This window comes from Pteropus vampyrus, unplaced genomic scaffold (genome assembly GCF_000151845.1).
Source record: "Pteropus vampyrus isolate Shadow unplaced genomic scaffold, Pvam_2.0 Scaffold253, whole genome shotgun sequence".
In the NCBI taxonomy this organism is placed as follows: Eukaryota; Metazoa; Chordata; class Mammalia; order Chiroptera; family Pteropodidae; genus Pteropus; species Pteropus vampyrus.
Genome location: NW_011889034.1, coordinates 1,222,049 through 1,234,151, shown reverse-complemented (window position 1 = coordinate 1,234,151; position 12,103 = coordinate 1,222,049). Strand labels below are relative to the sequence as shown.

The window sequence follows — 12,103 nt, the reverse complement described above, 5'->3', positions numbered from 1 at the left end:
TAACAGGGTAAAGAGTGACGGGGGTGGGGGAGCCCTCGGATTCAGACAGGTGACTGGAGACTAACGGGAGTGAGGGAAGGGAGAAAAAAGAAAAACCCCAAAAAGGGAAGCCCGACCCCGACAGAGAGAAAAGCAAGTGCAAAGGCCCCGCGGCAGAAACGGAGGTATGAGCACGAAGAGGTGAGGCGGGGGGCGAGGGGCAGCATGCGGGAGGCCAGGGTAGCGCCACCAGCTGTGCAGCTCCTGGATGCGAGCTTCGCAGATGGCCCTTTCTGACATCTATCGGCATTTAAGCAGCAAAAAGGAGTGTTCTGGACACAAAGACCAGGAAAGTACAGCACACACGGCATACACACACCTCTAATGGGGGCGAGGCACTTTCACAGGGTATTTATTGTGTTAGAGTCACACTGTCCCCAACCTCAGCAATCCAAACCCTCACCTTCATAATCCCTGCCGTAACATCCCTCACCTGCGCTAGTATTTAAATGTTTTCTTTCAGCTGTCTTTTATTTTACTTTATTTTCTTCCTAAGTATTCGTAAGCTGTGAAGTGTGGGTCTGATGTGCAGATTACATACTTTTTCCTAACACTCACTAGGAAACTCTAACTTCTGAAAAAGGCACACACCACCTGGAACCATGTCATGGAACAGCACAGGTCCACAGGTCAAACCCTGGACACACTGGCCGAATGCACCAAATAGTTAACACAAGCCATGGCCAGCCACCACTCCTGCCTCCAGGGCAAGCTCCAGTGTACATCGAAGAAGAGTTCATAAAACCCCCGAAGGTGCTGCATTCAAAACGTGAGAAAAAGAAACCAACGTGAGAATCAATCCATGAAATGTCTAGCTCAAATTTATTGCTTTTATTTGAAACATTTTAAAAAAAGAAAAAAGATGCTACAATCTATAAGGAAGAATAAAAATCACGTGCACCTCCAATCCTGCATTGTCACGAGCACGAGGTGCCCTCTGAGCAGCAGACACCGCGTTGTCAGCCACTCCCGTGAGACACGCGAGACACGCCCAGGGCAGGCCTGGCACAGCGGACCCTGCCTGCGCGCAGGGAGGTTCTCCTGCTGCGGACCGCACAGAGCCTCCGTTTCTCACCTCGCAGATGGGACGCTGCCTCTTCTCCTCGGGTGAGAGGGTGACAAAATGCTTAGCATCACCCCTGGCACAGCAAGTACTCAAACGGCTGTGTCCCTGCCAATCCCAGCACCGAGAGACGACAGAACCGTGTCGCTTCGTTCTTATTACACAGGCAGCAAGCCTCAGTGGAACAAGAACACGGGCCTACGCGGGGCCCGCTATGCTGGGCCATCTGCTGGGGGCCGGCCAAGCGTCTCCAGACCCTGAAAGGAGAGCCCACCGGGCAGAGGGGAGGGAGGGAAGGACGTGACACGGGGACAAGGTGTACCTATCCACGAGCTCCTTCACCCCCTCCTTGTCGGGCACCAGCGACTGGTCCTGGTCGTCGGCCAGCGGGGTGCCCGCCTGGCGGTAGATGCAGCGGACCATGTAGCGCACTTCCGACCAGTAGTTCTGCAGCTGCTGCGGCTCGCGCTCTGCGTCGGCAGGCATCTCTCTGCGGGGCGGCACGAGGGCCGGAGGTCAGGGTGGCCACACAGTCCACGCCACCCGCACAGCACCCAGGGAGCCCGCGGCTGCCCAATCCCCAAGGACCCTGTCTCCAGAGGCCCCAGGCCCTCCTCGCAGGCGGGAATCGGCCAGGCCGAAGGCCTGGATCCCAGACCTTGGCCATCTGGCTGCCCAGGGGCAGCTCACAGCCCACCCCCACCGTCCCGTTCGTCCTTGGGGCAGGAAGGGGGGCCGGTGCTGGCCCCCTCTCAGGCGAGCAGGCGGCTATGAAAGCGCCGCCTCCTGCTCCAGCTCCGCCCCGCGCCCCCGCGCCCACCGGTACCTGCGCTCGCTGCAGGCCTCGCAGGCACACGCTGCGTCCGCGGGCAGCGGCTGGGTGCCCAGGGCCAGCCTCCCGCCGCCGGCCTCCGCCTGGGGCCCGCCAGGGGGCGCGTGGAGGAGGAAGTCTTGTCCCTGCTGGGAGGAGAGAACAGCACAGCAGTTCCGGTCAGAGGCTCCACTCCGACGGCAGCACGTGCCTTGCAGAAAGCACGCAGAACCGCACCGAGACGGCGCGACCGACGCGACGTGGCAACGCCTTCTCTGGCACCGCTGTGTGCTGCCTGCTGACAGTCGCAGCACGCCCCAGGAGGGCAGTGACTGCCCCAACCCCAATGACCTCAGGAAGCAGCTGAGTCACGAAGGCGCCCGAGGGAAATCTCACACAGAGAACTTTGTCCCTCCTGTCACTCCTCTGTGGGCCTGGGTCTCACTCCTGGGCTGGGTGGTTGGTAAGGACATTCAGACACGTGTGGCGCCACCCCACTGTGCCACCGGACAAAGTGCGAGAAAATCCTCCTGAGGGCCTGCAGCGTGTCCTCTGGAGTCTAGGCGCTCGGACACCGACATCTGACTCTGAAAAGGCAGAGCCTCCCCAGGACCCACCTGGTGAGGCCAGTCCCGAGAGCTGTCTGAGGGCAGGGTCTGGTGTCGCCATGCGAGAACCCACTCGAGAAGGTTCCCGCTGGGGAGCAGACCCCGGGGTTATACCAGGGGAAGAGAGCAGGTCTGGGGGTGTCACAACAGAGTCCCCAGAGACAGTCCAGTGCAAAGCCCTGACTGAGGTCTAAGAAAACCTAAAGCAGGAGCCACTCACTATGGGCCACCCACTTGGACCTCGGGCCCCTGTCACCAAAGAGAACGTCAGAGAGCCTGACAAAGAATGGAGACCCACAAGTCCTGCCAGAGCCTCCCGTACCAGGAAGAGCCAGGATGGCACAAGGAAGCAGGGCAAGCTGGTGCCGCCCCCACCCCACACGTCCCCCGGGGATCCTCGAAGGCACTAAGGCCGAGAGAGAAGCCATGCACTAGATGAGACATCCGGGGTTTCTGCCAGTGTGACAAGGCTGGCTCGGCAGGTGACTGGAAGGGAGATGGGTCTGACTGACATGGCAGGTGGGGCGGGCCGGGTCACTGTGGTGCAGGGCGTGCTCTCCACCCCCCCGCCCACTCTGCCCCTGCCCCACGCAGACCCGTACCCACTAGTGATCCTTGGCTGCTTTGCCCTGAAGCCTGGGGACAGGGAAGAGGTCTGCTCACCCTACTCCTAGTCAGCATCATACTGGAGAGCTCAGCCCACGGAATATGGCAAGAAAAAATAAAAGACATACAGACTGGAAAGGAAGAAATACATTATTTGTAGGTGACGTGATCATTTATGTAGAAAATCCTAAAGAAAATTCTAGAAAAATCACTAGAATTAATAAATAAGTGTTCACAGGATACAAGGGTTAATTATACAAAAACAACTGCATTTCTATATACTGGCAATATACAATAACTGAAAAATTTTAGAAATAACATTTAAAATATTAAGAAAAATAATAAAATACTTTGGAAATTTTTCAATACACTACATGCAAAGCCTGTAGTTTGAAGACTACAAAACTATTCTAAGAATAAAGTTAAAAGACCTAAATAAATAAAAAAACAGTCATACCATGTTCATGGATTGGAAGATTCAGTATTAAGATGTCAATTCTCCCCAAATTGGTCTATAACTCAACACAATGCAGGTTAAGAATTCAGCAGGCCTTTCTGCAGAAACTGGCAAGGTGATTCTCAACTTTATATGGGAATGCAAAGGACCTACTAGAATAACCAAAACACTTTTGAAATAAATAACAAAGCCAGAGGACCTCTCCTACCTAATTTCATGACTTACTATAAAAAGCTTCTGGAGACAAGATAGTATGGTACTAACAAAAAGACAAACATGTGTGTGAAGTGGAACACGGTCCAGCGGTGGGACCACACATACAGCATTAGCTGATTTTGACACAGATGCCAAAGTAATTCAATGAGGAAAAACAGTATTTTCAAAAAATTGTTCTAGAACAATTAGATATCCATGCGAAAAGAATGGACCTCGACAGTTACTTAAAAAAAAAAAAAAAAACACAAAACATCACTCAAAATGGATCAGGGATCAAATACATAAGCTCAAACCATAACACATCTAAAAAAAAAAAAAAAGACAAAAAAAATCTTTGTAACCTTAAGTAGCAAAGATTTCTCACATAGAACACAAATGGCCCGAGTCATTTAAAAATTGGTAAATTTGACTTGATCAAAATTTTAAACTTCTGTTCTTCAAAAAAATGTTAGATAATGAAAAAGCAAGCCACACACTGGGAGAAAAAATTGAAGATTTAAACAGCCACTTCACCAAAGAGAGACAGGTGGAAAATAAGCACTCAAAAAGATGCTCAACAAGTCATTAAGAACCTGCAAATTAAAAGTATATGCAATGACACGACGAGCCACCAGAATGCTGTAACGAGGGACTGCCAATACTCAGCCTTGGCGAGGGTGGGGACCAGCAGGAACAATCATATGTGGCTGGAAAACAGGACAAGCACTCTGAAAATTAGCATGACAGCTCCTCACATCAATGGTAGTCATACACTTATCCTATGACCTTGAATTCCACTCCTAGGTATCTACCAAAAAGAAATGAGCTACGTCCACACAGAGACTTGTACTGAAATGCTACCAGGAGCTTTCTTCGTAACAGCCAAAACCAGGAAACACAACGTCCCTGCTGGTGATGGAGAAACAAACTGTGGTTCATCCACACAACGGAACGTCTCTCAGCAGGAAGAAGGGATCAGCTACTGAGACGTGCTGCGACAGGAAAAAAATCTCAAATGCATTGTGTCGAGCAAGGAAAAGCCAAAAGCCACTCTTCCGATCATCTTTCTATGAGGCTGTCCCAAGTTCTGTCCTCTCAATCGGACCATTCTGGGCAGTAGCGACAAATGTCAGCAACTGCTCCTGTGAAGTTCATTACAAAGGAGCTGTAGGGCTTTGTGTCAGGAACCAAGACACACCGGGGCAAACATTCAGATAAGAATATTAGCAAACTCTTAAATGGCCGGTTTAAACTGGGACTGTACGCCTTATAGACAGTAACTGTGAGAAACCTGGCCCCTTGGTGTGACACGCAAGACTCACCTTTAACCACACGTCTGAGAACACAAACACAATGGCTGATGTCCACAACCAGAACAGCGCCTTTGAAACAGTTGGGCTCGACAACACAAACAGTGTGGATGTGCCCGACACTCATCCTCACGGCAGGATGCGGCAGTGCTACATAGACCCCTTTAAAGAAAACATAATTCTCACAAAAAGAAGAAAAAAGAAGCCTCCAAAAGCGCCATCTCTCACCCCCAACCAAACTACTTTTGTTACTTAAACACATACGAATGTGAAATGAGATAGGGTTTCTATCTTAAGCCTTTGTATAACTGTAGAAACCTAAGTTGGTCTACTACGCGCACATACACAACCCTGAAAACCATTGAAGTTCAAATAAACATTGCTTTAAAGAGACACGAATGAGTGGCCTACGCAAACAGCCAACTGCGACAGGCCTGGCTCTGGGTGGTGGGCCCTGCGACAGCCCCCTCTGCATGTCTGACTCTCTCCTGCACAGAGCGAGCCAGGCCTTTGCCGGCTCTGACCTTGGCCTCAGTGAGTGTTAAGACGAGCTCTGCTCCTTCCTCGGCAGCCTTAAAAGCAGCACACCCAGCCCCACCAGGTCACAAGAGTCGGGGCAAAGCCTTCCGACACACAGTGGGCCCCCTCCGATGATCTGGAAGTGCCTCCCCCATTACCAGAACACAAACAAAACTTGTCTCCGCTGTCAGAGAATTCACAGGCCGTGGAAGTACAGCCGCAGCCCCCAAAGTGCGAACTCTACCTGCAGGATGAGTAGTGTGAACATTCCGAAGTCCTGAAACATTATCTTTGCATGCTTGTCAAAGGAAGTTTGTTCCTTCACTCAAAAGCCATCCCCAGGTGCCTACTCTATGCCAGCCCTGTACAGATGCCCTGAGCTGAGTGAGACTGGAGTCCGGGCAAAGCGGCTATGGCAGAAATTCAGGGGTGCATGGTCATCAGCAGCTCAGAGGGGTGGCAGGGCATGCCAGCAGGAGCAGTGAGCCAACTCTGCTCTCAGCCCCCTGGAGGCCTGCCTCTGCTGGGCCCGTCGCCAACCTGCCAAGCCCCCAGAATCTCTCTCCTTGCCCTACGCGTGGATGCCGCTGAGGGGGACATCCTTGCTGGTGGGCAGGTTGGGGCCACCACACGGTGATGCCTCAACCTTTGACAGGGACGTCGGGCTGGCCAGCAGCTAGATGCCCTGCCAGTTCCCTGTTCTCACTTCTCACGGAGGCCATCGGAAACCCTACCCACTCCCGCTTCATCCCCGTCCCGCTAAAGCCACTCTCCCTCTCAGAAATAATCTCGTAAAAAGATTTAAAGCAATCTTCTCAACTCCTACCCTCTCCGCCGCCACCTTGCCTGCATCCTATGCAGCCTTACCTGCGAACCCTCTCAATGGAAGGATGATTCTTCTAGAAAGAGGTCTCGACTCCTCATCTTAGTGGCCTATGAGCACCACCTGTCTACCTTACTCCTCCCCGCCCCCATATGACTTCAAGCGCTGCCTCTCTCACGACGAGTCAGGGCAGGAATCGAGGTGACCGGGACTTAAATGCCGCGGGGGCCATGGCCGGGACGCTCCCTCGGCACACTGCAGTGCCCTTCCAGACGCGTCTCCCTCAGCTGCAGCCCGGCAAGTCTGCTCCACAGACTGGCACTCCGGGATGGCGGATTTCAGGCCAGCCTGACTGGGCTAAGGGGGGCCCGGGCAGTCTGCAGAACACCGTCGTAGGGTGTGGTTGCGAGGCCGTTGACTGTATTTCTGACTCAGAGGACTGAATAAAGGAGCCGCCCTCCCTAGCGCGGTGGGCCTCGTCCATCCCACTGAGGGTCCGAAGAGAACGGAGGGCAGAGGAAGGGTGACTTCGCGCTCCCTGTCTGAGCTGAGCCCTCCGTCTCCTGCCCTCAGGCACCAGCATGTCCTCTCTAGGGCTTTCACACTCGGACCCTGGCTGACACCACTGGCCCCTTGGTTCTCAGGCCTTTGGAATCAAACCGCACTGTGCCACCGGCTGTCCTGGGCCTCCGGCTCGCAGAAAGCAGGTCACGGGACATCTCGGCCTCTACAACCACGTGAGCCAATCCCTGCAATGAATCGCCTCTTCTGTCCAATCCCCACCCATCCATCCCCCATCATCCCATCTATCCATCCATCCATCCATCCTCCACCCTCCATCATCCCCACCCATCCATCCCCCCATCCCCCATCCATCCATACATCCATCCCCCCTCCATCACCCCCCACCCATCCCTTCATCCACGTCCTACTGGTTCTTTCTCTGGAGAATCCTGCCCGATACACACCCAAACAAAACTCTTAGAAACGAGTACCTGGAGACAGGTATGTAAATGCCCAATGGCATTTTTTCTTATAATTGCTAAAAAATGGGAAAAAACTCTATATCTTACAACAAAATTACTGACAAATAAATAAACTATAGTAACAATGAATTATGCGTGGATCATGGATAACTTGTTTGTGAAAAAGAACAGACTGGCGCTACCCAGACAGCACGAGGCGTCTTCTCAACGAAGACAGAGACGACGACACGCACATGCCATTTCGTCAAGATCCAACCCACATTAAATAGCTTGTTAGAGACACACGCATAGGTGGTAACATTTTAAAAAGGTTTTTTAGAGGGAATGACAGACACAGAGTTTAAGGACAGTGGCTACTTGAGAAGTGGGGAGGACAGGGAAGGCAGGGGCACACGGACAGGCGCACAGCATCAGTGACGGCCTGGGGTTCATGCCATTATCCCTCGTAACACGTGTATCATCTACCTATTCACACACACACATATTTGATATGTATCTCAAATACATATCAAATTTTGATGCTGTACAAAATAAAGTTTAAATGGGAGCTCCTCAGCGGCAACTCTTTCCCTCGGTCCCTAAACACCCACGCGCCTCCTCCAGACCCGGCCTCTCCTGCCCTCGCAGATAAGCACCTTACAAACCGCACACTGAGGCTTCTTGGGCTTCCTGGCCGTCAGGCTGCTCCTCACACGGTCCAGTTGGGTCCTGCGCTCCCGCTACCAGCACAGCCAGCAGGAGCCCCGCGCTCTCCCCACGTTCAACACGCCCTACCTTTCCCGGTGACTTTTTAAAAACGTCTGCCAGGAGGACATGGGAGTCAGTCCTCCGTGGCCTCTCACGCTCCTCCACATCTCGTTGGATATGCCACGGCTGTAAGGGCCTGAGTGTCCCCCTGAACCCCTGCTGGGCCACTCCGCAGGGTGTTTATGCAGCCGATGACCTCGAGATAGAGCAGGCTGGCTGGCTGCTAAGCAGGCCCCCGCACTCGGGGCTCTTGAGCTGCAACACAGACTTACTGTGCCCACAGCGCCCGGGCATGGGGCCTGGGGGGCAGGGGACAGCCCCATCGTGCCCGTGACCTGGGCCGAGCATACTGAAGTCCTCGGCCTAGCAACCGGGGATCTCGGGTCTTTGGCCAGCGCCCGCAGAGCAGAAGCGCTGGCTTCTCACCTCCCGGACCTGACAGCCACGTGGCACAGCGCCCCAGATCACCGCTATGCCACCCCGCTTCCCTCCTGCCTCACTGACCCTGCTTCTCGCTCATCCCCACCTCACAGCTCCCAGGCCTGATGCTTCCCAGGGCTGCCCCGCCCTGCCCCCCGCCATGGGTCTTGCTGGTGACCAAGGCCGAGAAGGTGGGTGCGGCATCTTTGGAGGAGGCTTCGTGAGGAGCGTGTGACCACCCACAACATACGGGGCACCCAAGACAGGCCGACTATGACTTGAAATTGCAACTCTTGAAAAAATCTGGGATTCCACTTGAGACAAAGGACTCACGGTCAGATGAACAACTTAAAGACATCTAGAACTGTGCTGTTCGGTAACCCCGTGTCGTGTGCGGCTACTGGGGGTCTGAAATGTGGGCAGTCCTAAGCGACACGGGCTCTAAGTGTAAAATACACAAAATTTAAACATTTAGTTTGAAAAAATAGAAAATATGTCATTAATATTTTTTATATTGAGTACAGGCTGAAATGAGCTTGGATATATTGAGTTAAAATATAATATCACTTGTTTCTTCTTAGCTCTTGACATGCTACTAAAAAATTTTCAATTACTCATGCGGCTTTCATTTGTCATTCACGTATTTCTTTGGACTGTGCTGATAGAAAAAAACTACACACCGAAAATATGTTTATGATTTCATACAGAAAGAAGCACTCCAACAGGACTGAAGAAAGCAGTAACTACTAAGGAAAATTATGAGAAATTTGGCTAGATTAAAAATGAACTTCTGTTCATCAAAAGACACCACAATGAAAAGGGAAGCGAAAATGAGGTGTGTGACATCTGCAATGCGCATCGCCGACAGAGGGACGGCACCGAGCACGTACGGAGAAATCCGACACGTCAGTAAGATGACGACAAACAACACAATAGAACAGTGGCCCCCAAAGTGTGGTCCATGGGCCCTGGGCGTCCCGACCACCTCCTCGTCAGGTCCGCAGTCGAAACCATCTCCACGTTTACACTACGATGCCATCTGTCTGTCCGCTGTGCTAACATCTGTAAGGGCCAAGTGGGTGAACTGCTGGCACCTGGGCAAGCACGGAGCCCGTGCAGCTGCTGGTGGCCGCTGCGTTCCTCGTCACCACACGCTCGGTTAAAAAGGCCAGCCCCACCCGAGCGCGTCCCTGCGCAGTACAACCGCACGCTGCGGTCAAGCTGAATCCTTAGCGCACGCCTTTCGGACCCTGTGACGAAGCAGGACGTCAGCAAAACTCGCAAACTACAATGTAGTCAGAAAGTTGAGTGGCCTACAGCAACAGAAACCAAGGAACCACAACACTTACGAATCTCAAACATGATGCTGAACAGAATACCACGGACTGTACGGACAGTGTGATAAAGTGCAAATCTCCAGGAAAACCGAGCGACAGGGTTTGGGGACGGAGGTGCCGGTGCTCTGAGACGCAGAGCAGGGAGGGAGGGCCTGGGAGCGAGGGTGTGCAAGGGTGGACGTGCCGTCTGCACAAGAGGGCGAAGACACCCAGACAGGTCAGTGACGAGTCAGCGACAAGGGCCAACCTCACCGCGAAGAAGCAGGCTCTCTCTGAGACTCAGTCAGCCTGCCCCTCTGCGTGGCACACCGAGCCTGGAGGAAGCAGGTGTCGGAGGACAGGAGGGGCCCCCGCGTGGCTCACGAACGGCGAGCCAACAGCCCCGGAGGACGAGGGGCCACCACAGACGACGACAGTGCAACAGAAGGACGCTGCGCCAAGACAATCATTTCAACCCGCACTCACCCAGAACAGCCTTCAAACACGTAAAGCAGAAACGGGAACATTTATGAGGAAAAAAGGACAAATAATACACGCATAGTAGGTTTTAACTGATCTGACTCAGAAATTAACAGATGAAGCACTCAAAAAATTAGTAAGAACACGGGTTCACGTGGGAGTACACAGAGTCCGGTATCTGAACTCAGAAGACATTTTCAGGCACACAGAACAGTCAGAAAAACCTAGCCACGTATTAGTGTAACTGACTGGACCACAACCTCAAACTGTAACAGCAGGACTGAAGGTGATCCAAGAGACACACGTGTGGATATTTACAAAGACTTCTCAACAATTCACGGTTGAAAATAGAAATACTGAAAATCGGGTAATACTTAAAATGGAGCCAATACTACCAACATTTTAAAACTGAGAGCAGTAATTAGAGGTTCTCAGCACATCAGAGGGGAAGAAAAGAAACTGACGGCTAAGAACACAACTTAGGAAAGTGGCAGGGTAGCCACTGAGGAAGAAGAAAAAACCGAATTTGTGGTCGCATCAGCAGGACCGCGTGGCTCCTGGCAGGCTGCTGGCACCAGTGCGGGGGACAGGGCCGTCTCCCCTCCCTCCCTCCAAGCAGGCAAGCTGAGGGAGGCTCAGGTTCCCACAGGTCTCCAGGTGAGAAGGCACAGGAACGCAGCTCTCCGAAGCAGCTGGCACCCAAGCTCAGGCTCCCAGACACCTGCTGGCAGCCCTCAGAAGGGGCCTAGAAACTGGAGAGCACCCCCGGCCCGCACCGACGCACAGCCCCCTCGCATGGCGTCCGTGTCCCTGTCCAGGAACAGGAAGCTGGGAGAACCACACGTCTTCACTTACTGACAGACGTCTGGAACCTGGGGCACTGTGGTGTCTGCCACCACCACCTTTAATAAGCAGAAAAGAACTGAGCATCTCCAGAGGAACAGACTAGAATCTGGCAACAGTGGATGCCTCTGGGAAGGCAGGGGGATGGGGAGGAGACAGCCAGAGGGACAGCTCAGGGACTCCGCGCGGCTCTCGTTTGTGCCGCTAAGCTTTTATCACGTGAACCACAGCATCGATGGCCAAGTCTATACCACATGCACGCAGAGAAGAAGGGCAGTAATTAATGACACGGAAGAAGTGAGACATATCTTAAGAAATTAAAAAGCTCTTCACTGAAAAGACAAAATCGACAGACTTCAAGCCAGACTGGCTTAAAGAGGGAAAAGGGCACCAGCGCGAGGGGTGGGGAGCTGGTCTGCAGGCGTGGTGGGGACCGCAGAGCCCAGCTACGCACGGCTGCGGAGCGACGGCTGACGACGTCCAGCACCCGGATGAAGCTGAAGGGAAATGGACAATCCCTTATTCATTAATCAGACCAAACCGCAAGTTTTAAATTTGCCCAGAAACACGTATGGCTGTGAAGGGAGGAGGATGGTGCCAGCTCGATGGGAGGGCACGGGCAAAGGTGGGTTCTGTAAAGATGGACAATTCTAGAGCATTAGCTTTCTCCTGGCACGAGCCAGGACAGAAGTAAAGATTTGTGACATGTAAAAGGAAGAGAGGGACTACAGCAACAGAGGATGAAAGGGACAGACACCTGAAAGCCCAGTGAGGGGGCCTCCTTCGGCCAAGGGGGCAGGAGGGCAGCAATGGTCCGAGTGCCCACTGGAGCTCCTGCCTGCGGGGGCCGGGGGGTGTCAGCAGCTGAGTTAACTAAAGC

At 53.0% G+C, this 12,103-nt stretch overlaps 1 protein-coding gene across 1 annotated transcript in view; it reads right to left on the bottom strand.

Annotated features, from left to right (window-relative positions):
• FAM193A (family with sequence similarity 193 member A) overlaps positions 1-12,103 on the bottom strand; it is a 69,670-nt gene that overhangs the window by 55,248 nt on the left and 2,319 nt on the right. Inside the window, exons 2-3 of the mRNA XM_011374716.2 lie at positions 1,929-2,062; positions 1,425-1,592 (exon numbers count right to left, since the gene is read on the bottom strand). Coding sequence (XP_011373018.1) covers positions 1,425-1,592; positions 1,929-2,062 — 302 coding nt within the window. The remainder of the gene's footprint in view (positions 1-1,424; positions 1,593-1,928; positions 2,063-12,103) is intronic.